This window comes from Rattus norvegicus, chromosome 3, assembly GCF_021556685.1.
Source record: "Rattus norvegicus strain SHRSP/BbbUtx chromosome 3, alternate assembly SHRSP_T2T, whole genome shotgun sequence".
In the NCBI taxonomy this organism is placed as follows: domain Eukaryota; kingdom Metazoa; phylum Chordata; class Mammalia; order Rodentia; family Muridae; genus Rattus; species Rattus norvegicus.
In genome coordinates, this window is record NC_141536.1 from 18,149,133 (window position 1) to 18,173,726 (window position 24,594).

The 24,594-nt window shown below is 48.4% G+C and overlaps 1 protein-coding gene and 1 long non-coding RNA gene across 7 annotated transcripts in view; one reads left to right on the plus strand and one right to left on the minus strand.

The window, feature by feature from the left end:
- The window catches only part of Ttll11 (tubulin tyrosine ligase like 11), a 225,108-nt gene that overhangs the window by 132,057 nt on the left and 68,457 nt on the right, over positions 1–24,594 (minus strand). For 4 of the 6 annotated variants that reach the window (NM_001431779.1, XM_087654514.1, XM_087654518.1 and 1 more), the window contains 3 exon segments: positions 7,178–7,293; positions 8,202–8,297; positions 20,493–21,068. In NM_001431779.1, the coding sequence (NP_001418708.1) occupies positions 7,178–7,293; positions 8,202–8,297; positions 20,493–21,068 (788 nt within the window). 6 annotated transcript variants of the gene reach the window in all.
- On the plus strand, positions 1,098–23,162 carry LOC120101534 (uncharacterized). Its single transcript, XR_015684277.1, has 3 exons — positions 1,098–2,248; positions 7,094–7,301; positions 22,411–23,162. It is a non-coding gene; the product is annotated as an uncharacterized LOC120101534 (long non-coding RNA).

Below are 24,594 nucleotides of genomic sequence, written 5' to 3' on the forward strand. Positions count from 1 at the left end.
ACGTGGTAATTATATGCAGGGGAAACAAACCCCTGCCTAACCCTTGATAAAAATCCTGCCCACCAAGGGTCTAACTTCTCTCTACACCCCAGCTTATGCTTCAGCCCTTCCGGTTTGGGACCTGACTGAAAGCCTAGACACTTCCTGGTGGCCTGAGATTCTTTCTCACACAGAGTTACCTGCTCATTTGCTTAGCCCACATAAATCGAGAGACAAGACATCGTTCTAGCTCACAGTGAAGAAACAAGACAGGTCTCCATTTTATTCACTGAGGCAGTCTCTTTCTCTGAACCCAGACCAGCCTGCTGTCCCACAGAGATCCCTCCTCCCTGGAAACACAGGTGACCTCTACCATACTCTCTACCACACAGGTGGCCATATCACACCACGCTGTTTTTTTTTGTTTTTGTTTTTGTTTTTGTTTTTGTTTTTGTTTTTGTTTGTGTGTGTGTGTGTGGGGGGGTTCTGGAGTCTGAATTTCCATCCTCAGGGTTTAATGTGACAAGCACTTTATCCACAATGTTAATGTCCATCCAGTTTCCCATCTCCACTCTTATAGGGGGAGGGTCACCTGCATACCAGTGGTAGAGGGACCCAGATGCTGCCTGATGTCCCTCTGGAAGAACACTCCTCAGGAAATCCACTTTCCCAGCAGCCTCGAAGTGGCTCCCTCAGCAGACTACACATAGGAAAGGCTTACTCCTCATTCAACGGTTCCACATTTTGAGATGGAAATAACTTGGTGTGTTTCACACAGAGAAACTCGTGTATCATTAGCCACCTCCTGTCTGTCTTCCCATGAAACCGCAGGCACATATTTCTAGTTTACTGACAACCCGTCCGAGCCTGAGACCTTTGAGGACCAGAGAGTCGCCTTAGGTGCAAACCACAATGTCCCCAACCTTTGGAGGGTTGGGTGATGGAGTCTCCAACTTTGGCCTTAGATAATAAAATTCTGGCCCTTTTTCTCCAGGAATGGCACACACATACACAAGATCCTGTGTCACCTCTGGGCTCCTTCAAGACCATGCACATTCCGCTCTGAAAAAAAAAGGAGCTCTGGATTCTTTCTTTTGACACCAGGCTGCCCTCCTCTGGGCTCTGGGTTTCCATGGCTCTTCCTTCTGCCTCCCTCCTCTCTTAGATCTACTTCACACACCTGCCTTTCCAGCCTCCCTGAACTCCTCAGAGCTCGCTGCAGAGCCTCCTGCGGTGGCTGTTTCCTCCCCCGGGGACGTCCTTCTTCTTGTCTTTGTATTTCAAGCCCTACTCTGGCTTTACACCTCAGCTGAAGTGCTGTCTCTTCATCTACTTAAACAGTTCTTCCTGCCAGGAAATGCTGTCTCCATAGCTCTTCCTCCTTGACAATTTCTCCTTGCATTCGCTGTGCTTAGCCTGCTCCACATTATAGGTCTCAGTGTACGGGTCTCGCCTCCCCTCCTGGGCTGTGAGCTAATTGGCTTCTGGCGTCCTCCTCTTGACACACAGTAAGTGCTCAACAAACACTGGAGATAAAGCAGTCTCGTTTCTCTAAGTCACCGCTGATGCAAATGATATGCAAACGAACATTCCAACAGCGGCCTTACCTTGACCCAGACTTCTTCTATGTAGATGACACCTCCAGAGGCACTTGGGATCTGTGTATGCGGCTCCACCGGGGTCAGCGTAAAGAATTCTTTGGCATCAGCTGAACTTCGGGGTTTTAATCAGAGATCAGCTGTGGTGTAGATAGATGGACCAATCTACAGGACAGAGAGACGGCTCCTCTGGAAGACTCTTTCCAGAAGCATGATCACCGTCAGAGGGTGCCGCCCCCTTTTTAGGATGGCATGCTTCCTAAAGTGCGCATAATTCTGGAGAGGTGGCTCCGGAGTTAAGAATGCTGGCTGCTTTCTCAGACAACTGGGGTTCAATTCCTAGCACTCACATGGATAAAATAAAAATCATAAGTCTTTTTAAAATATGAATACGTCTTTCCTATTATTATTCAGTACAGCCAATGCAAGTGGGAGGAGTCAGTCTGTGAGCTTTCTGATCCGTGTGCTTCCTCTACTCTTCTTGAGGACAGGACACAGTCACAGTCCTCGGTCACTCCCAGCTATGCCAACGGTGTGCCTGGGGAGGTTCCTCTTCTCAGTTCTCTCAGAATGCTTCACCTTTGTCCTGGGTTCCATGTAGAATCTCTCTGCTTTGGAGTTTCTACCTGTTGGTTCTAATGGCGGAGGATTCCAGAGACATGCTTGTCAAGGTAAGAAGGAAAGAATGGCCGTCTCCAATTGCACTGAGGCATCAGGCAGACTCCCTCTGTCTTTTACAGCAAACAGGGTTGTTATCATGGTGGGAAGGGGTAAATAAAGTGGGAGTAGACTGCAACAAGTTACTGTGGGAAAAGGGCCCTCTGGGCTTCCGTAAGTCATGTTGCAAGCAGCTGTAGTTGAATCAGAGGCAAGCGAAGGTAACCCAGCTTCCAGGCATCGCAAGCTCCATAAAATCTCCTCAGATTCCTCCATGCCTCCATTCCTGGCACCCTTTATAAACTCTGGGGTCCCAAAGGGTTGTAATTTCCAAGGAGAGTCCAGTTACCAGACAGAACGACATCCAGGAAGGAAGGGCAAGTAAAATGGCCCCTCTGGACCGAGTCTCGACTTTTTCCTCAGACTAGGACCTCATCTGAGAACAGCTGGGGACTATGTCTGATAGATTTTCAAAACAAAGACTTGGACAACCAAAATCTATATAATAGACTATATAAAGATTATAATCTATATAGATAATAATCTATTAAAACTCTTAACACATGCTATAGTATGGCTGAATCTCAGGGACATTATACAAAGGAAAGAAACCAATTACAAAAGAGTGCTTATTGTGAAACTCTGTTAAAACAAAACAAAACAAAACAAAACAAAACAAAACAAAACAAAACAACCTACCAAGGGCAGGAAATCCATGGCAGATAGGTAGCCCCCAAGGATGGTAGTGGTCAGCAGGGGGTGGGGAGGAGAGAGATCGGGGATGTCGGAAGTGCTTACAGGGATGGGTTTCTCACAGAGTGACAAACATGTTTGGAACCTGGTAGACTGATATCCCTATAACACTGGAGATGTACCAAATGTCACTAAATATCACTGGATTGTACACTTTTGGGGAAGGGGTTGCTTTGGATCAAATCTAAGGCCTCAGACATGCTAGGCGACTTTCCATAATCGAGTCACACCTCAGGCCCTCAAGGTGAATGCTCTCAAAGTTTACAGTATATGAATTTTACTTCCACAGTCTTAAGAGTTAGCCTCCTTAGTTCCATGTTCTTTGGGCTCTTCCACTGAGCCCCAGCAGGGACGGAAATCAGTAGTGTCTAGTTACTAAAAGGTTTCCGGTCAACTTAGCTTGCTGTGGTGGTTGTCTCCCTGCTTTACTCCAAAGGTAATTTCTCCTAACCTCCCACACACACGAGCCCCAGCGACATCTTGCTGCCTGGTGTCTGCGGTAGTCCATGGTGATCTCCCCACCTCAGATTTATGCTCCATCACTGGTCATAAACTCACAATTCTGCAAGGATATAACGACCAATCCGTGCTTTGGCTTGTTTCCTCGCCGAGCAGTCAAGTGTACGTTAGAGAGTCTACTGTCAACAGTATGGTGGCACTTCACTTAAGACCCCAGGCTCAGGGAGCTGAGACACGAGAACCAAGTACAAGTTCCAGGTCAGCATGGCCCACACAGGGAGGCTGCTTCTCAAAAACCAATGGCAAACCAAATTTAGAAAGCGCCCACTAAATTGTTTCATTTGGATGTAGTTATCGTTGATCTATTTACATGCCCTTATCTATTATGTAGACTCAAAACAGCCATGCGACTTGCTGAAGCCCTTACTCGTAACTCACTACAAAGTGAAGACTTGCATGTTGTCTCTTAGCCACAAAAGAAAGCATTTTTTTTCTTGTTTGAGACACCATCTGATTCTGTAGCCCAGGACTGGGCAGGAATTCACTAGGCAGAGCAGGTTTTCCTTTGTTCCTCGGCCTCATGAGGATTACGGGCAGAAACCCTCATGCCCAGCAAAGGAAGTACCGTTAGCTCTGTGCAGAAGGCAGTCACTGGGGTCAGGCTCCTCTGCACACAGAACTCCTGTGACTGCTCCCAGTCTCACAGGAGCAGTCCTGGGGGTTACAGGAACCAGGTTGTATGGAGGTGCAGGGTGCAGGGTGTATAGTACCCTACGTGCTGGCACCTTTCTAATGGTTCTTCTGCACCTTTCCCGGGAAGCCTGGGGGTCTCAGGACATCTGCTTAATTAAGATTGAGTGGGGCAAATGAAATGCCCCCACCCCAGCTGTTTTGATGACAAACACCCCAGGAAGGAACTAAAAAGGACCATACCATGGGCTCTAGAACTGGGCATAGAGACACACACTTTTAATCCTCCTGCTTCCGGGGAGGCAGAAACCTGAGGGTTGTGAGTTCAGGGCTTGCCTGGGCTTCATAGTGAGACCCAAGTCAAACAACAGCAAGAGGAAATGGAAAACTCTGCTACTGCAGGTAAATTCCAGCCTGGAGTTCTACTGTGACATTGCTCAATACAGTTACAATGGCGTGGTCTCAGAACTGCAGCCACAGGCTTTGGCCTCACAGCCCTACACATTTTTATGTTTCCCCACCCTGTGCTCCATCCCGTTACTGCGAGCCGTAGGAACTGAGAATAATTTCAGCCTCAAGCCTGGTAAAGTTACCTCAGTAACAATTGTTTATGTGTTCATGCACTTTGCAGACTGCAGTGTGCTCTTGTGCACGCTGGCTAAACATAAAGTAAAAAGGTGAAATTAAGGGAGAAGTCAGTAAATGGCACTTAGCGAGTCACGCATCTCCTTATGCTACAGGTAAGAAAGAGGGAGATGAAAGGGTTTCTAGATTAGAAATGGAGCCGGAGCCCTAAAAATTCTATCCCTGGATATCAATACAAACGTCAATGCTTTTTAAATTAAAAATGAGACACTGCTGCTTATGACTTGACAAGTTATAAAATGCCTCTTTCGTCCTTCCCAATCAATGGTCCTGGGCTCCTTGGCAATTACATCTCAAATCTTCAGCTCTGGTGGATTGTGTAGGTAACGCGAAACAAGGAAAGGGAAGAGGGGTGCCCGTCTCGCCGTGCTGCTTTACCGTGAAGGGCAGAGCCTCTGCTCCTCTGTGCTTGGTGACAAAGGTTAAAGAATGCTCGGGCCTCCTACCCGAGTACTAACTGGCCCTGACTGTTTAGCCTCTGAGCTAGGAGGAGACGGGCGCATCCAGGGCGGTATGGCTGTAGGAGAGACCTCCGACGGGCTGTCTAATCCCAAGTGATCAGCCCTAGGCACACATATGTAGCAGCAACACTGATATGCTTGGTAGATTACATATATGATTTACATATACATATATATGATGATCGAAGAGGAGGTAGTGACTATTAAGTTAGAGTGATGGTGGGACGGGCACGTGAGGAGCTGGAGAGGGTGAGTGAGAAGTGGAAAGAACGCAAATATGGCACCCATTCAGGAAATTTGCAAAAGAGAAAAAAACCTTTAACTTAAAATTTGAAAGTATGCTCGAGCCACACCATGGACTTTGAACTTCTTATTTCCAGTGAAGACGTCAGAATACCGATGTGTCAAGGTCATCCTAAAATAATCTGTGCCACCATGCTGTAGAAAGCCACCTACTTCTCTCTGTGTGGAGCACAAAGTCTCTTGGGAATCTCATCTTGGCTGCTGAGATCAATAACCATTACAGAAAAGATTTTTAAGGAGTGTGCTCTATGGCGATTAATCTGACTAAATTGCAGCTCTAATTGGTGTTTTTTTCTGAGGGTGAGTAGTGAGAGTAGCAGTATTTAGTCGGTGGCCCTATCATTTGTCCTCTGTCGGGCCATAGATGCTCTGAGGACCTGGAGGCCCAAGGACCTCATCTCCGAAGCAGGAGTCAATGGAGGCCACACAGACAGAACTGGCTGTTGGTGATGACATCACTCTCAGGACAGATCAGGGGAATGGTTACAACCCAGCCTGCCTGAGGATAATATGACCAATCTTAAAGACTCACATTTCCCGGAAGCTATGTTTGTTTGCTTGACCATGGCTGCCAAGATGGGGCACCCAGGGAACTTGCAAATGCATGAACAAACCTCTAAGTCATAGCCATAAGAATCGGTGTTGCTGAAGGTGGAGGCTGCTGTGCCGGCATTTTGAAAGCTGCTCTGGAAGGTTCTTGTGTGCAGTCAATGGTGAGAAACATTGCTGTAAGGTAACTTGCAAGCAAGAGCTGGGCTGCAGCCCCATTGATGAGGAGTCTCAGCAGAGGAGCCCAACACCACTTGTTGGGGAAGTCAGCATTCCTCCCTGCTTCGGGCCATGGTGGTTAGAGCTGAAGGTCTGGGAGCTTTTGGGCCAGTCCATCACGTCATGAATATGGGAAGAACTCAGTCAACGATATTCAGTCGCCAGCAAACACTTTGTGGGAACCTGACGTGTGTGTGGTGGGGGGACAAACAGAACCAACTGGCCAAGCGAAATATCCTTCATCTCGAGGGTGCTTGCTTGGAGAGTGAAGCGGGGGATGTTCATCGTCCCCCTGGGGGTCCCCATGGGTGGCTGCAGGGGCATGTGGGGAGGATTTAATACGGACTTGCACTAGAGGTGTTAGAAGGCGATGGCATCCACTCTGCAAACTCAAAGCTCACCCACAGGAGTCAAAAGCAGCTTGAGGGAGGACAAAGATAGCTCTCTCCGTGCCCAGCTGCTGGGGTCTCCCCTGCATGCTGTCACACTCCTGCTCACTAAATAGTGGTGAGCAAATGTGGAATCTGTCACTGAGGAAGCGGGGGTGGGGGTGGGGGTTAGGATTTGGATGGCTGTGGGAAATGTATCACTGGATCCCGCTCCTCGTCAGTTCAGTGTGTATTGGTTGGTTGGTGGGTTGCATGTGGTGCTGGGAATTGGACTTAGGGTCTCACACAGGCTAGCATATGCTCTACCATTGAGCTGTACTCTCAACCATTCCTGCTCTTGAGTTGCTGGTGACATGGGACTATTTATGAGATGTGTGGTCTCTTCATTTAGTTCTCAAGAAGTTACTTCACCTGCCTGGGACACAGCAGAGACATGAAGGAACCGGCAGAAAGCAGTAACACACTAGAGACTTACTGGATCTCCCTTTTCTTCTTCATCGGGTCCATGAGGCGCAGCGTGTCTCTGATCACGGCCACCTTCACTTCTTCGTCCACCAGGCTGGGGATATTTTCAAACACTCCTGGAGAAAGCTTGGAAGGTAAGAACTCTGAGTTAGAGCCAAACTGTGACCCAGTCCCTGACTGCCTCTGACGAGCTCAAATGGTTGTGCAATTATACATCTGGCCTATACGAATCCATAGAAAACAATTTTTAGACCTTCCCTCCATATTAGCATGCAAATTCCCTTTTATAAAATCACAAAACTTACAAAGAGGAACACTAGCACTATGGTTTTGTTGTTGGTGGTATGGTTTTATTTTGTTAGCCAAGGCTAGCCACTGACTTGATATGTAGCTGAGAATGGTCTTGAACTCATGACTCTGCCCTCTGGACTTCTGGGACTACAGATGTGCACCACATGCCTGGTCTTAGCACTGTGCTTCTTGGATTATTTTTCTAAGAGCTGAGAATGTGAAGAGGGTTGAAAGAAAATTAAAAGAATCCAGATAATCCCCCCAAAGCCCACTAGTAATTTTAGGGGTATTTCCTCCAGCTTTTTAAATGTGTTGTGAGGGGCAGCATAGGCACTGTTAAATGTACTGTTTATCTTAGTGGCTCAAGAACATCGACGTGGCTAACTCATAGTCATAGAATTTCAATTAGTTCATCTCCGGAGGCTAACTAATTAGTTCATGTCAAAACTGATGGGAAAAAAAAAAAACTGATGGAAAGACTCGATGCTTCCAAGTTTCCCACCTTAAAAATGAGGAGAATGGCATGCTGGGAAATTACCAAGGGTCGGAAAGGTCTCATATTAATAGATTCTGTTTGGAGCTCGACAGAACTAAAAGTATTTGACTCAAACGAAACTTTGCTGTGAAATTTCAAGGGTGGCAAGTCTTGGGCAGTAAAGGAGTTTGCAGGGGTTTGCCCGCTGCAGCCTCAAGGCCCAGGGGGTGCTCTGCAGCCTCAGACCCAGGGGCGCTGCATCACTTACTTCGTACTCATGCTCAATCCTCATGCTGGGGTTTGCATTCACTTCAAGTAGCATGGGCTTCAGGTTTTTCATCAGAAGAATGTCAAAGCCTAGAATCTGGGCAGAACAGACAACACTCAGCATTATCCCCTGGGGCCACAGGTTCTTCTCAGGGATTGCATATGGTATTAGGGACATTAAGGGGAAAATAAATTCAAACTCTGTCTCCAGCCTTGGCCTTGACCCTGACCTCTGACCTCCTCAGCCCTTGCTCCTCTGGGTGTACTTGTCTGACCAAATGGATAGCAGGCCTTTTTTTATGGAAACCTTGGTAATGGGCTGTGTTCCCGTAGTGCCTCTCAGCACTGTCTGTGTCGCAAGCGCCATAAAACCATGACCCCTTTCCTTTTAACAGGCTTTTCATTATGTTAAGGACTCCTAGCAGTCCACTGACTTCTCTCCTGGCCTTTGTCCACTTCCCTCTGCTAAGTTACTTCTTGGCTGAATCTCTGGAAACCCAAGGCCACCCTTCTTAACCTGGTGTGCCTGAGTGTCTCGTAAGGTTTCAGAGCAGCTCCTACAGGCCACACCCACTGGATCAGTGTAGAATGGGGCAGTCACCCTCCCCTGGGTGAGCCTGTGTGTGTGTGTGTGTGTGTGTGTGTGTGTGTTCCTGTTCCTAGGACTCCTATTGATGTGCACATCACACACACACACACACACACACACACACAGCATTAGTAACTATCTGACGCACCAAAGACTCGGAATCTCATTAGATCCTATGAAAACACTCTTAGAAGCAGAGTTTGGGCCTCAGAAAGCACCATGGGTTTCCTCAGTGCAGCCTGCCTACTGTGCGCTCGTTGGCTTTCACAGCTAAACCAATCACATGTGCCTCCAGTATTATATGAGTGTATGTCTCTTTGCTCAAAAATCACGGATACTTTCCTGACGGTGACACCAGAGCATCAAACCAGGCTGGAAAGCCACTCCAAACGTGGGACCCTGTGCAGTGACTCCACACATTTCCCCACCACCACAGGCCGGGCCGCACTCAAGGCTCATTCTAGCACCAACTGCTGGGCACCTGTGCTTGAATCCAGCACCGACCGGCACCAGGTGAAGCTCGGCCAACCAGCCCCCCTTGCCTCTGAACCCTTCCTTAACAAGTCTGTCAGGCCAAGTGCCCCTTGCTCTCTCCCTTTCATAGTCCTCCACCTGCTTAACTTCTCATCCTTGAGATCCTTCCTCATGAGGTTCAGACTTGAACTCCACAGACCTCAGATTCTGGGGTGGGGGAGGAAGGAAGAACATTAGAACATTTCCAACAACATTGACACAACCCTGGGGTCTCAAAAAAAATAATGCGGGAGGACAAGTGGAAAGAAAAGATAAAGGTACAGTGTAGACACCTCTTCATCTATGGACCTCAGAGGGAGAGATGACAGGAATCCATTTGCTCATCCGTACAGAATATGCATTAGTTAAATGATAATTATCAAACTGTATTCATCTATATTAATGAAATCAAAGTCTGGATGGCCATTTTGGGGAATGATTCAAAATGAACTTCTGTCTTGGTGAAGGGCAATCAGGATGAGGAGCTGGGAAAAATCGCCCTTGGACTATTTTTCTTCCTGTGGTCATGAAAAGTCAGGGATGGAAAGCAGTAGATATGCTGCATGGATCACGGACCTGCTTAATAATAAATGACACGTGGGTATGAGTGATGAGGCCTTTAAGAGATCTGGTGACATCATCAGGGTAACTTTGGACTTGGCCCGAGCCACGTGCTGCAGGTGAGGCCGAGGACAATGGCTGGTGCCAGCACTGGTCATCCTTAACTGTCTGCCCCACCTTTCTGCTGCACTTTAAAAGTACGGATTTACATTTTTTCAAAGGAGGTAGATACTTTTCTGTCCCAGGCCTGGTGGACTGGTAAATGAACAAAAACGTTGAGAGCTGGAGGAGGGGGCAGTTGATGCCGTCCACTCAAGAATCAGAATTTGGAATGTATTGGATCTTATGTGCTTTGGAATCAGAAAGTCCTGGGCTCCCGTCTTAGCCCAGTTTCCCCCACCAGCTCTTTAACAGGTTTTTACTCTCTGAGCCCATTACCTTGTTGAAAAATGGGCATAAAATAGAGGCCCTACAGGGTCATGAGTCACGGCTATGAAAAGAAGTACCTGAGACTGTGCTCACCATATAGAAGGTGACCTAGGCTAGCTCTCTTTCCAGTTTCCAACTGAGCCATCAGCATGAAATTGGAATGGCATGGGTATGCTGTAGAATCGCAAGGAGCCACTCATGTTCCAGCTCTGCTTTTGTGACTGAAGGCAAGCTTCTCAGTGCCTCTAGGCCCCACTGTCTTTACCTGTAAAATGGGAATGAGAGCTTTCACACATTGGTGCGATATTTACCTAATAGTTTCTACAACCAAGCACCGTCAAGTCAGACTCAGAACGGGATACATTCTGCAAACACCAGATGGACCATGTGCCTAAGGAAGCTCAGGCAATGTTATAGCTTTCCTAAGTTTAAGGACGTCTGAATTATTTTCCTCTCAACAAGTTTGCTGATGAACTGTCTTGGACTCAAAGGACTGGGAACAACTTTGATTTGGATCTTGCCATTAAAATCCCAGACTGTCTAAACTGGAAAAAAAAAGTCTGGAATGTTCTTGGTCCACAACTTCCGAGGATGGTGTTCTTTTGGAAGGAGGAAGCCGGACAGATTGGATCAACTTTGATGCATTTTTAATATGTTACTTCCAGGAAGAGACGTTTGTGTATTTTTCTTTTTGTCTTTTTTTGAGAACCCATTAATTTTGTCTAGACCCTTCTCTTAGGAGGCCCTAGGAACCTGTTGCTTGGGAAGGGAAGGAGCTCCCTCTAAGTCTGTCCTACAGTTGCAGCACGGCAAGCGTTGTCAAATGGAGAGGTGGCTTTTCAATCGTGTGATCTGCATTATGGAGCCTTTCAACCAACACTTACATGGTGAGGCCTCCAACCTGAAGGCTGCCCTGGCATTTAGAACCATCTGGGCTTCACTGTTGACCTCTAGAAGCTCAGACTGAGGTGGAGAGGGTCCTGAGTGACTGACTGTAGACTCACACAAAGACTTCGAGCTACATTCCACAGAGAGAATGCTCTCTTCTGAGTGAGCTATAGATCACCCAAATCAACTATTCTCAACAAAGGAGGTCTGGGACTCCTCAAAGCATACATGTAACTACCAATGGCCTATGAGCTCTAATGTTCCAATGAGTCCCATCTCCCAGGATTCAAGAGTTTGTGCAACCCCCAACTAGCTCTACCCACTTGAGTGAGAGCTAGGTTTATTAGTACCTGTTTCTGACAGAAAGGCAGAAATGATGGCGTGCCACTTTCAACATTAAGTTAAAAAAAGGATAGTGGCTTCTGTTTTGGGGTGCTCTTCTCTACTCTGAAAGAAGCCACCAGGCATGCAAGTGAGCTTCCCTGAGGAGAAGGATAGAATTGACCTGCCACCTGCAGTCTAAGGGCTAAGGACCTAAGGGCTGTCAACACTGAGTGAACTTGGAGGAGGACCTTCCTCAGGCAGGCAGGCCCTGAGATGACTGACATCCTGGCCAGCCTGGAGACTGGAGCCAAAGACACATCAATTACTCCCAGGTTGTTTTGTTTTGTTTTGTTTTGAGAAGGGGGAGGGACCTCACTGTGTAGCCCTGACTAACCTGGAATTTGCTATGTAGACCAGACTAATCTCTAACTTGCAGAGATCTACCTGTCTCCTCAGTGTTAGAATTATACCCCTAGATCTTTAAATTTTTATTATGCTGGGGTTTTTAGATTTATTTATTTTATTGTTTTCTGTGTATTAGTATTTTGCTTGCTTGTACATTTGTGCACCGTGTGTGCCTGGTGCCTGCTGAGGTCAGATGTTAAAGGAGTTGTGAGCCTGCATGTAGGTACTAGGGATTAAAACCATCAAACAAATGCTCTTACAGGCTGCGCCAACTCTCCAGCCCCTCCCTGTAGTTTCTTGATCACCAGGAATGCTGAGATCACGAAGGAAGGCTGTTTTGGGCTGCTCATTTGTCCTCAGTGGTAGATAACGAGCAAAGCATCCTTTTCCTCTACAATCTACACTGCTTCCTGTATTCCTTACCCAACCATCGATCGAGTCAAAACTCCTCCCTTCACCTTACAGCTGCCTGGTCACCAGCTCCCACAGGAGTTTTCTAGATCTGTCCAGTTCCACTTCTGAAACCCGGCTCTCAGCTCTCACCTATCTGATTTCACACTCATACTTTTAAATTAAATTATCTGGTGTGAGATGGCAGGGTAACTCCTAGAATGCAGGTAGAACACTACTCCTCCTCTGCCTCACTTCTGCCCATAGAGGTCCAAGCCCTGTGGCGTGCCCCTCAGTTAAGGGTCTCTCACAGCATCCTTACCTCCTCTCACTCCTGCTCATCGCGGTTCTAATCACACAGCTCTAGCTTGCTTTAATTTGCTGTGTCTCTCCGACCCTCTTCTCTTCTCTTCCTCCTGGATGGCACTATTTCTTTGTCACTCAAAGCAACTCAAAATAAAGCTCTGTGGTCTCCAGGGCTCACATTTTTGAGGAGAGAGGACCATGAGCAAGGTAAGAACACAGAGCCTGGCACAGGGGTAGAGGCCAGGGAAGGCCTTCCTGAGGAGGAATCTTTTGTTAGCCACTGTCTTTTGACTCACACAGCCTCTCACAGAATGTGTGTGTGTGTGTGTGTGTGTGTGTGTGTGTGTCTGTCTGTCTGTCTGTCTGTCTGTGTACATGTCCTTCTTCCTTTCAGTGGAATCAGTCTTTTTTCCCTGGCTGCTGTAAGGTTGTTCTTATCATTACTGGTTATTCACAGTTTGATTATAAGTCTTATGGTGGTGTGTGTGGGTTGGGGTGATGGGTTGGGGTGGGGGTGTATGACGTGTGTCCTGTTTGAAGTTTCTTGGTGTTTTTGCTTTGTTTTAGTTTGTTTTTTTTTTAATCTTTTGTTTTGTTTTAGCTTCTTGGAGAATGAACTTCTGTTATGTTTAACCGTATTTGGAAAGTTTTCACTACCCGTTCTTTCCGTGTTCTCTGTACTTTCTTTCCTCTGCTGTCCTGGGACCCAGATGAACGAGTGTGAGGTCTCCAGGTCTGTTCCGTGATTTGCTTCCCTGTGCTCCTCTGTGTAGTTTTGCATGGCTCTGCTGGTGTCTTCAAGGTAACTGCTACTTTCTTCAGTTTGTCATGAATCCCAGTCAGTGAAACCTCACATCACTAACAAGATTCCATTTTGGTTGTTTTCTTACTGCTTCTTTATTTTTCTTTAAGATGGGGTATCACTACACAGCCCGGGCTGGCCTCCATCCCTCGGCCTCGGCCTCAGCCTCAGCCCCAGCCTCAGCCCCAGCCTCAGCCTCAGCCCCAGCCCCAGTCCCAGCCCCAGCCTCAGCCTCAGCCCCAGCCCCAGCCTCAGCCTCAGCCTCAGCCTCAGCCCCAGCCCCAGCCCCAGCCCCAGTCCCAGACCCAGCCTCAGCCCCAGCCTCAGCCTCAGCCCCAGCCTCAGGCTCAGCCTCAGCCTCAGCCTACTCGGTGCTAAGATTGCAGATGTGGACCAGCATGCTTGCCTTAGATGTTAGTCTTTTTAGAAGCTTGACTTGCTTTTTTAAAGGACGCCTAGCTCTATCTTCATTAACATAGTATTTCCCTTGAGTTCTTGTGATCGCTATAATTATTTTGTTACTCTTTTCCTGCTGGTTCCATCATCGTTTAGACTTTGGATCTAGTGAACAGCTTGTCCCCAGCTCTCCTTCCCGTGTGCACTGCCAGTGTTTTCTTTGGTTGGGTGCTGGGCACCAGGGTGGCACCATGACGGATGTCTAGCATCCATCTCAAGACTCTGGGCTTTGTGCTGCAATCAGTCTTTGTGAGTTATTCCGATACCTTAAAATCTTGTTTATGGTCAGATGGGATGTGTCAACTGAGGAAGAAACCATGTGTCAACTTGTGGAGACAGAACATCTTTGACATCTTCATTGAACACCCTCAGTAACCAGCAAGGCCTCTGGACTGTAGCTCAGGTCTGGACTCTGTGCAAGACTAGAACTCCTCCCCATCATGTGTGAGCTTCAGAAGGTCCCATTATCAGTTCTGTGTCGTTCTTTGCCAGCTTGGTAGATGAATACACCACCACCACCACCACCACCACCACCACCACCACCACCACCACCACCACACAAGTGGCCTAGGACTCCAATAAGACTTGCTGGGATCCTCGGACAGATTTCTAAGGCTCCTTCCTGACTTAACCAGCAGCTTTCCAGAACCTAGCCCATATCACAAGTCACTTTCCTTGAGGTCGCCAGGTCTGTGTGGTACCCCATCCTTGTCCCATACTCCAGACGCTGCCTCTAACAGAAAACAGGGACAGCAATAGGATTGGCCTTGATTCCACTCTTTTCTTGGGCTCACAGTGGAAGGCCACCTCAACCGCCCAAAGCTCAAGACGCTTACTCAGATGCCTGTGTGACATGTTCCTGGCAGCCTAGCGGTTGAGGGTGAGTCTTTGTGGCTCCATCATGACCACAACTGTGGATTTCAGGAGGTGATGTGTCAACAACGAGTAAAGTAAGAGAGTGAGTTTTGTTTGAAGGGCTGGTAAGAGCATTCCAGAATGGAACACTGAGAACAGAGGCTACTTTTGAGTGACCAAGTGGATGACTAACAGGTACAGGAGCTGAGCTCTGATAGAACAGAGAGGATGGATTAGACAGCATCTTATAAACCACATAGCAGTCAGGGCTATGAGGGCAGTGCAGATGCCATTGCAGGATTTGAGCAAAGGAAGTCAATGTCATCTGACTCGAATCTCTAAAGCATCCTGTTGGCTACTGTAGGGTCGTTTGTGGCTTGCATGTGGCAAGAAGGGGATGGAAGAGCTAAGGGTGATTCCAGCTTCTGGTCCATGTGAGTGCTGCTCGCTCACTAAAGCAGGAAGGGCTGTGGATGGCAGGCTCTAGGAGGGAAGGCGCAGATTTGCTATTGCCTCTGGGGTTTGGTGCCCACCAGCTATCCCAATAGAAGAGCAAGTGATCAATGGTATATGTCAGCCTGGAGCTCCAGCAGAGCTCAAGATTAGCAATGTGAGTCCAACAGCACGCAGCTGATCCCTGAAGCCATGGGGCAGGATGAGATCACTTAGGAAGAGCTGGTAGGTGTACAATGACAAATTTCTAAGAATCGATCTCCAGGGATCTCCAATATATCTCCAATATATCTCCAATAAATACAGGACCAGAGGAAGAGGCTGGGGGAAGAGCAACCAGGAAGGTAGCAGGGAAACATGAAAATGTGGGACCCTTTGGTGTCTGCTGGGAAAACCTCTTCATTATGCCTTGAACTCACTTGGGCATCCCCTCCTCTGGAAGGCTTTGCTTGGGCAGTTAACTCTTCCCTCTCATCTCATGTGTGCCCTTGGATAGCATGGTGTATAAGGAGCAGGGATTATCTCTGTGAGTCTTTCACACTAAACGGAGCATCCCTTAGAGGCCCTGGCCTCCCTTTGTTCTTAGCCACATGCCCCATACCTATCTCAGGCCTCATCTCGGTGGGTACCCTGGGTATGTGCTAGATTGCAAAGGAGGAAAATAATGTAGCTGTCAGAGTGGTCAAGGAAGGTTTTACAGAGAAAGAAGGTCTTTGAGTTGTACTTTGGAAGGTACTGAATATTGAAACAATGAATAGGAGAGATCAGACCAGCCTGGCAGAGAAAGAGGAAAACCAACGGCACGACCAGGGAGGCACTGGTGACAACCACAGGAGAGGAAGCAGATCTGGTATGGGAGAACCAAGGTTGAGGCACAGGGGAGCTAGGGAGCCAGGTTGAGATGTGGCTAAAACACCAGGTTTCCAGACTTGGCTCCAAACTTGTATCACCGATGTCCTAGTTAACATCAAAATGAGAATAGTTGCTGATGTACCATAACTTCAAGGTCCTTTCTCGTGGGTAGGTGTGAGAGCTGTTGCCATAGTAATAAACACCCATCCTCTCACTTATTAAGTGACTGCTGTGTGCTGGTGACTGGTCCACGCAGCTCCCTCTTACTGGAGCCCGGGACAACTCTGGGATATAGCTACAGGCAAGCTACCTCCTTGTATCCACAGAAATCCGGACTAGGAAAGGTTGACTTGCTAAGCTCACCAGCGACAGCTGCTGTAAGCAGGAGCTGGGACAAGCTCAAACCCAGTCCGTCTGAGAAGGAAGCTCCAGCCCTTGACAACCCCTCCCTACCAACACATACACTGATTCTCCACTTCTGTCTGGGCAGAGGACAGAGGAAGAGGAGGGTTAGGTAGGTCTTAGGAAAGCTGTATCTTTCGACACCCAACAGGAAGGTCATGGCTGAGGCCAGAATTAGACATAAGGAACACGACAAATATACAGTCCAAGCCACAGAGCCTGTTCCCTCTGTGTGTTCCTGCCACATGATCGCCTACACCCAGGCTGACCGTGATATTTAAGCTGGATCACACTGTTGCCCTCAAGATGGCAGATGTGAGGCTCTGTGGCTGGGGCTGCCTGAGCAATGACAAGGGAGAGGCTAGAATGACAGGGCAGCTGTGTTCCTCAGCAGCAGATTACAGGAAATCTGACCACGACAGAGCCATGCCAGCTGTCGCCTGGCCACCATGTTTTCCAAGTCATTACTGCGGTCATGGCTGGAACAGGGTCACAGTCACATGCCCCAGATGAGTGGAATCTGGTTGGCTAGGGTTTATGCTCCGGTAATGCTGCCATCTGGTCAGGCCTTGCTACAAACAAGAAAGGCCTACCCAGGTAAGAAACTAACTTCCTGCACTTGTGCAGAGTCTCAGCGGTTTGCAAAGTGTTTCCTACGTGATCCCTGTCTCTCGGAGGTTGGACGCCGACCCCATGAGGCAGGGGAGGAAGCTGAACTCCTGCAGAGTTAAGTGACTTAGGACGGGTCACATGGCAAATGGACATCAGAACCATGGAAACCTGCTCAAGATCTGCTCAGATGGCTGGAGCCCAGCTAACAGCATCCTGAAAGGTGATTCAGACAGAGCAAGCAGGAGTGGACTCAGCTTCGAGTAGGATACCAAATCCTCTCCCTCACCATGTGTCTGAGACACTCAGAGCAAGAAATGCTAAGCAGATACCACTTGACACCTTCTTAAAGCCTCTTCACCCACATCGCTTTCCAGCACGCGTGCACGCACACACACACACACACACACACACACACACACACACACACACACACAGAAGTGTGAGTGTACACAGGGAACCTAAGAGGCACTGGGTGGTGAGAAAGACTCCAGTACTCACCAAGCCAGAAAGGGCTTCATTCCCAGCCTGTCTCCTCACCTTGGAAGCATTTACTGTGTGTGATCAAGCAGTGGCAAACGGTCGTGAGGCTCTGGGCCCATTTGCCCATTTGCCCAGGCCTGACCAAAGCAGTGGCTCCTGACCCAGACCTTCAGTGCCCTACAGCTGGCCCTGCCCCAATCCTGATGGCTGTTGCGGCCTGTCTACTGAGGACACGCACATAATGACCTCTCGGTCCTCCTTGCTGGGCCTCTGCGGTTTGCTGTGCTTGCCTGGCCCCATTTGATGCTCCTAGAATAGCTGTCACTGCCAAACAGGCATGGCCACACTTGTCCTCAGGGATGAACCTAGGGTGTGACCGTTACTACAAGTGGCTCCTCTGCCCTCACTTTGTGGTGGCCTGGGTCAGGGCGTCTTTGTTCTGGCTCTGTCTGGAAGTCTTCCTCAGCAGCTCTTTCTAAGCATCTCCCCATGGCTACTGTACATACCTGCTTAAGAACTGAAGGCACGGAGGGTGGGGCTGGCATAGGACCATGGATGGGGCTCTACAGGCAATCACTACTTCTCCCATTGTCCCCGTCCCTGTCCAGGGGCTTTCACCCGATGACCCTGCTGATGGGGACCCAGTCCCTGAGTCTCTGGATCTGGAGCTACCCAGTTTCTTGTGGGCTAGTCAGTAGGTATCCAACTGTGAGAGCCATCGCTCTGATCCCTCTCTTCACTCTTGGCCCTTGCTGCCTTTGCCCCTCCTAGTCCAGGCAGGAAATACCCAGGTCTCCCTCGACAGAAAATGATGAACTGTACGTGTTTATGTGCTGTGCACCAGTGCAAGCAAAGCCACGCCACCAGCCCCAGCGATGGGACAGACGTTTGAACCATTGCCTGTCAAGGAGCAGGCACTTCAGGATTTTGCACGGGGACTGCTTTGTCGCTTTGAAACGAGTCAGATACGGTGGTGTCCTGTCTGGGGGGACATACATGCATGACCATGTGTAGTTCTGAAAACTGAACATAACATTCAGAACAGCACGGGCTGGGGAAGAACACACACTGGAGCTGGGCACTGGGTCAGGTGTGATCCTTACAAGTGTGTTGTGTTGTTTTATCACACACACACACACACACACACACACACACACACACACACACACTGCTATGCAACAATAGCAGAGGTTAGGAGGAGAGAACCCCAGAGCTTCATTTTATCTTTTCTGGCCTGGTCTGACAGGTCTGGTGGCAGGAAGGGTGTGCCCAGTGAGTGCCTGGTCTCCATGCCCCTGTCTCACCCCTGAGAGCTAGGTTTTTAAAATGTGCTTAAAAGCTCCTTTACACCATTTCCTTCCTTCTCACAAACTGGCTGGATGCCCAAGACAGTTCTTGCCCGAGTCTCCGGGACAGTCAGTGAACGTAATGGACAGTGCTAGCAACGGTTGAGGCTACAGCCATGCCCAGGTATTCTCTGAGCACCCCTCTCCTGCCATTTTGAACACATCCCCCTTGACCAATCTTCTGTCTCCTTTGTTGGTTCCCTGCCTCTTTCCATTCTTCTATTAATGTGGGGGCATCACAGGGGTCCTCCCCCACACCACCTCATGCCTTTAGTCACTGCAGTGGACACGTTCCCAGTTCTTTCTCCAACCCACTCCTGTCTTTTCCAAATGCCAGTCCAAATACCCACTTGCAATCTAACCTCTCCTTTCGACTGCCATACAGGCATTTGCCTCCAGATTCTGGCCCTTCCCTGATACCCCAATCTTCCTCCACAAGTAGCCTCTGTCCATCTTTTCAAGCGCCCAAGCTGCATGTCTCCACCCCAGGAACTCCTCCTGTGTCTGCTACCTTCTTTTCTCTTTCCCCAGAGCCCCCGCAGTCGCCGGGCCATCAGAATCCTCAGATGGGATTCCACTTTACCTTTGCTTTTCTCGTCTATCAAGACCTTCCTACTCAAAGCCAGCGTCTTCCATTGCTTATACAAAAGCATGCATTAGCAATTTCCGTGCAGCCAGCCTTGGCTTAAGCCATAACTCGCTATCATGGAACTCTGTGCTTTTGAGCTGGGTGCCATCTGTCCCATTTATAATCCTCTGATGATGGCTGCCACTGCCCCCAGGGCTCTCCACAACTTGGGCTTAACCTGCTCGCCCCCACCTCATCTTTTCTCACATTCTTCCTCTATGCTTGGAAGCATGCCTTAGCCACACTGAACTTCTTTGGTTATCTCAAACATACCGGGTTTCCCTCTTACCTCCAAAGCAGCATGTCTTCACCTAGAACAGTCTGTGACGATCCCTAGTCATTCTTTCCTGCTCCATCGCTCTCCCCGGCTTTCAGTAGAACCGTCATGTCTTTCAAGAAGACTTCCTGGATTGAGCCAGGAATGGTGGATGGGTCCATAACCCCATAGCACCTGGTCCATTTCTTACTTGATTCCACCACATGTAACCCTCTGTGTCAATGCCTTCTTAATTACTTTGTCTTTTTTTTTCTTTCTTTTTTTCTTTTTTCTTTTTTTTTGGAGCTGGGGACCGAACCCAGGGCCTTGCACTTCCTAGGCAAGCGCTCTACCACTGAGCTAAATCCCCAACCCCATGTCAATGCCTTCTTAATGGCTTTCTCACACCCTGGATTCTTGGCACTGGGCAGCAGGACTCTACAACAATGCCTGACCCCCTCCTGAGTAGGCAGTAACAACTGTCCACTGAACAAAGAATGCATGTGTGACATATGTGCTCTCACAAGAAGCCTACAGACTCACAGTTAAATGAAGGAAAGTAGCCTGCCCCAAGTCACCTAAGGGTCAAAGTTGAAAGTTGGACTGGGAAAGGTGGCCCAGACTGGCCACCACCTGTGTATCCCCACCTGACGATGCAGTCCTACCCATCCTTCATCCCATAGCCAAGGAGCCTTTCCTCAGCCCACTCAAGGCTAAAACTCAGGGTGGCGGCTGCCATGGTTACCTGGAAGCAGGTGGGCCCCGGCCTCCCTGTTGGGATGTCTGACTGGTAGAAAACTTTGAGCTCTGGGGTCAGGGCGATGACAGTCTTAATAACTAAGGAGATGATATCAGACCAGACCTTCTTGATGTCCACACCTTTGGAAGACAGTCTACAGAGAATGCTAGAGAAAGTCCTCTTGCTGCCTGTGCTGGCGCTGTCTGAGTGGACGAACTTGCCGCTGTGGATGTTCAGGGAGTAGTTGGTCAAGTGCATGAAGACATGGTGCAGGTTCTGGGGGTTGGGTTCTTGATATGGCTCTGTACAAAACCTAGAGAGTCCATCTTTGGCTATATAGATCTCTAAGGGGTCCAAGGACTTCAACAGGACATACAGACGGATGTCGAACTTGAGTTTGTCGATAAGGAGAGGCTTGCGGATGTACTCCTGGACTACTGCCGGCCTGTTATGCAGGGTCCCAGTCAGGCGGCAGTCACAGGGATCTTTAATGAGGTAGATTCCGTCGCCCTGACAACCACTGTCCGGTTTCACAATAAAAGTGGGCCTCCAGGTGGGGTCATTGTCTTTCACCGTTTGGACCTGGAAGGGAGGGAAAAGACTGTTAGGGCTATGTCAGAGATCCACAGAGATGACGCTGCCCGGGGGCACAGCAACACAAGACTTGTCCTCAGTCTTATACTCAAGAGCGAGGTGGAATGTGGATTAGACAGGTAGTCACAAGACCTGAGTTCAAGTCACTCCACCAGTTCTTAGTTGTATTCTAGTCATGTAACTAATAACTATGACATCAGCTTAATATAATTTGTGAATGCCTGTGATGTGACAGGTATTGTACTGGGTGACTAACACTAGTTACTTCATCAAATGCTCCCAGAAAATATGGTTGCTGTGGAGGGATGCAGCCATTGTTACGTATGAGAGGAAAGGGTCAGCCCACCTGGGTTCAAGCTCTGGTGGCATCATTTACAGAGCAAATTATTTCTCTGTATATTCAATACCTGTTAAATAGAATTAAGATTTGCTCCCCCCCCCCCCCCCGCTTTTCTGGATCTTGTTTCGAGACAGGGCATCTTGTCCGGCCTGGCCTTGAACTTGCTCTATAGCTAAGGATGACCTTGAACTCCTCACCCAACCATCTTCACCTTCCAGGTGCTAGGATCACAGATAAGCGAATATCACACCTAACTTGTGGTGCTGGGCTCCGTGCATGCTAGGCAAGCATCCGGCCACCTGTGCAGGTTAAGGATTCAGTGAGAAAATAAACTTGTGGGTTTAACTTGGGGAGGCAGCGGAGTTGGGGCTGAATCCTGGATTGATGACCTTAGAGCCCTGTGCCTTCCTCCATATTGTTTTCAACCCACAACCAGCTGAGACGTACTAAGGTCCAGGCACAGTGACAAGCCCTGAGCTAGCACAGGAGAAACAGGTTTTCTGTGTATCTCGCAGACTTGGCCAATCCCTCCATCTGAGAGGACCTTTCTGGAGCTATTTCCTGTCATCTGCAGCAGCTGCCCTCCTCCCAGATCTGGGACAGCAGGACACACCCAAGACCATCTAGGCACTTGGCCAGCCCAGATCTGGACCTGTGGCTGTGTATAATTTATGGGTACCTGATTCCCTCAGGCTATGGCTTCAAGGTGTTCCCCCTGAGCTCACATGCTGGAAACTTAACCTCTATGCATATAGCGATGGTATCTTGAGGTAGAGACTTGGCAGGTAAAGTTTGAGAGGGGTAGATTCCCCCATGACGGCACTGGCAGCTTCATAAGAAAGGGACAGACCAGCACATTGGATGTGTCTTGTCCTATAATGCTCTCTGCCACCTTGTGACAGTGAGAAGGCCCCTCGCCAGCTGCCAGCATCTTGACATTGGACTTTTAAGCCTCTAGAGCTGAAAGACATACATTTCTATTCTTTACAGACTCAGAAGGCCCGAGCCATCCAGACATCTTTGTTGGGGTGCTTTGGGAAGCTATGGAAGAAGATGGACCAAAATGTTCAGAGAAAGGGTTTTCGGTGGGGACACGTGAAGATGAACACCTTGCTCTCTGCAGTTCCTGGCATGCAAACTCTGTTCTGAGCCATCACCAAGAGCAGCGCCCAACATGCAGGCAAAGCCGGTGCTGGCTTCCCATCAGCCTCTGCTTGTGCTGTGTAAGCCTGACCCAGGCTGTCTGCACTCTAGAATGCACTTATCTCTTTGACTGGCCTATATTTCTAGCTGAAGCTTTTGCCAATTCCTTGGTCTCGTAAAGGATCCTTAACAATGGAGGGACACTCACAGCCCTGATAATGGCTCTCATCAATCGCTTCCTCCATGTCAGCAGGATTCTGGAACGGAAGCTTCACGAGGGATCAATGAGGACTCCCCCCCACCCCCGGCCCTCTGCAGAGCCTCCCCTGAGGCAGTGACCTCGACGCTTATGTCATTATTTAATATTCGTCCTCGGCATCCACATGCATGGCCTTTACGGCAAACATGACTGCTGTGGACGGATGACAGCCGTGGACTAGCAAGTGAGAGATGTCAAGTTTGCACTGATGGGTAATTTTTCCCTCTGGAAAGCTTTTGCGAGGCCGATGATACTAACGGTTCAATATGTTACCAGGAGTGATAGTTTCTCCTTTGAATTCGGGGTATGTGCCTTAAATAAATTAAGCTACATGGTCGATAGTCTCTGTCATTCATTACACTGTTAAATATTTCTTCCTTTCTTTGCCAGAGTCATCATTACAGATCACGATTATTAATTCTAGTAGAATCAGTGAATTTTCTGACCCAAAAGGACCCTTGGAGGCCAACATCCCATCTGCTCCTAACGCACAGGGGAGGCTGAGGCTGAGGAAGGGGCAGGGTCCACCTGGGTCCTAAAACTGGCTAGTGACGCAGTTAGGGTGAGAACCCAGGTCTCTGAACCCCTCAGGTTCTCTGTGCCATTTTTACTTTTGATAAGATGAAGTCAAAGACCTGTTTTTCTGATTCCCACAGCAAAGACTCTCAGAATATCGCAGACATCACTGATATCTGGGCTCTGACCTCACCCTGAACATGGCTGTCTTGGAACTGTGTCCAGAATTGTGATTCCAGAACTAGGGAGGCAGAGACAGGAGGAACCCCGGGGCTGGTTGCCCATTGGGCTCCAGGCACAATGTAAGACCTTGTCTTAAAACCAAAGAGTGTAAAGAACAATTGAGAAGGACATCTGGCTTTGACCTCTGACCTCTGACCTCCACACAGATGCACACACACGTGCTGGGTCTAGGAAATGAGGTTCCTATATTTTCAGTCCCCTCAGCCACTCCTTTAGCAAAAAATAAAATAAAAAATCAGAATTCATATTCTCTGAACCTTTCGGGGTTTCGTTCAATGACTGATGTTAAATATAGCTTCTATCTCTGGCCCAACCTCACCCTTACCTCCCACCAAAATTCTGACTTGATTCTGGCTGAAGCCTGAATATGTGATTCTGTCATGAGCATTGAGAACCACTGGACTAAAGTGAATTAATTAAGCCAAAATAGCATCTCAAGCCACTGTCTGAAATGAAGCTCTATGCCTTAGTGTTGGCCAGAATGTGAGGAAGACGGCTCTTAAACTACAGCTGATGGTATCTCTGGTTTATCCAACTCTGCTGTCGGATGTGAAATCCATTATCTTGTAACTGTATACTCGGATGGCTGAAAGAGATACTTAGAGGATGCCGGCTGGGTTGCCTGGCACGCAGGCTTACTGAAAATTTTCTGCACCTTTACTGCCCCCTAGTGGTATTCTGGAAAGGCGTCTGGGAAAGTCTGGTTTTCCAACCTAAGTGGGACATTACTAGCCTTAAAACGGAAGGGAATGATAACAGGGCCAAAATCTTGAGTATTTTGTGCAGAGAAATAAGCCAAACACAAAAATGCAAGTATTTTAGGATCCAACTGTGCAAGGTACCCAAGAGGTCAAATTCTTAAGATTTTGAAGTGGTAAGAACACAGAAGCAGAAGGGGTTGAGGTTGGAGGTGTAGAATGGTTAATAGAGTTAGCATTTAATGATGGAATTTCAGTTACTCAAGGTTTTAAAAATTCTACAACTGGATGGTGGCAATGTTTGTACCACTCAAC